The sequence below is a fragment of the Sphaeroforma arctica genome (genome assembly GCF_001186125.1).
Source record: "Sphaeroforma arctica JP610 unplaced genomic scaffold supercont1.8115, whole genome shotgun sequence".
Lineage (NCBI taxonomy): Eukaryota > Ichthyosporea > Ichthyophonida > Sphaeroforma > Sphaeroforma arctica.
The window spans coordinates 1-1,138 of NW_014032443.1; the positions used below are offsets into that span (position 1 = coordinate 1).

Consider the following 1,138-nt stretch of genomic DNA (forward strand, 5'->3'; position numbering starts at 1 on the left):
TACACACACACACACTTTGGAATAGTTATAACTCCAGTCCACACCAACACACCACCCTCACACACATACACATACAACACACATACACACACATATATATATATATACTTACACACACACACACACTTGATACGTACCAACAGTGTAATTAAATACACGTATCAGAACGACAACCACCTTATAGCGTACATGGATAGACACGAATATAAACCACCAGTCCACTGCCAACACGAAGCACCCCCCACCACACACACAAACACACACACACATACATTTATACACACACACACACATACATCCTTACACACACACATAAAAACATACACACATGATACTTACCAACGGTGGTGGCAGATGTCGTAGGCTTGGGTCCCCTATTGACATAGAACAGCATGTACGCTGAGAAGTGTTTGAGCCCAGACTCCATACACACACACTTACACCCATACACACATGATACTTACCAACAGTGGTGGCGGTTGTCGTAGGCTTAGGTCCCCTACTGACATAGAACAGCATGTACGCTGAGAAGTGTTTGAGCCCAGACTTGGACTCGTTGTAGGTGCTGCGGCCGCTGTTGTTGCGCGAATACGCCTGCGACGACCCGCCCATCTGGTTGTACGGGCCACCGTAGGTTTGGTCAGGAATGTCCTACCATTGGGATATATATGTCAGGTAAATGAGGATGATTATGGGTGAATGGGGTATGCATACGTGAAGACACCTGGCAGACAAAGAAGAATACGTGTGGATGACCGTGAAGCATATAGGTAAACATATAGAAAATAACTTTTGACTTGGTCCACTGACGTGGTCTCGATGTATCGCTATTGTCGTACAATGCGACTGAGCGCTGCCATAGGTGTGGTCTGGGATGTCCTCGACAAACATCAGCGAACCATTTGGTATAGATGAACGTAATGCAAGTATAATATTAGCGAACCATTGGTATAGATGAACGTATTGCATATATAATATTAGCGAACCATTGGTATAGATAAACGTATTACATATAAAAGTACAGACATGGAAATCGAACTATGACATCGTTGTCTACTGGGGTCACACCGCATCCCTACTGTTGTAAAGCTGCGACGATCTCTCAGTCCGGTTGCCATGGCAACCGTAGTATTGGTTG

The 1,138-nt window shown here is 44.7% G+C and overlaps 1 protein-coding gene across 1 annotated transcript; it reads right to left on the reverse strand.

Annotated features, from left to right (window-relative positions):
- Window positions 1–453: 453 nt before the first annotated feature.
- On the reverse strand, window positions 454–651 carry SARC_16456 (hypothetical protein; the record flags this gene model as incomplete). Its single annotated transcript, XM_014289440.1, has 1 exon — window positions 454–651. A coding segment is annotated over one exon (198 nt), but the record flags the coding sequence as incomplete, so codon positions are not given.
- Window positions 652–1,138: the final 487 nt, after the last annotated feature.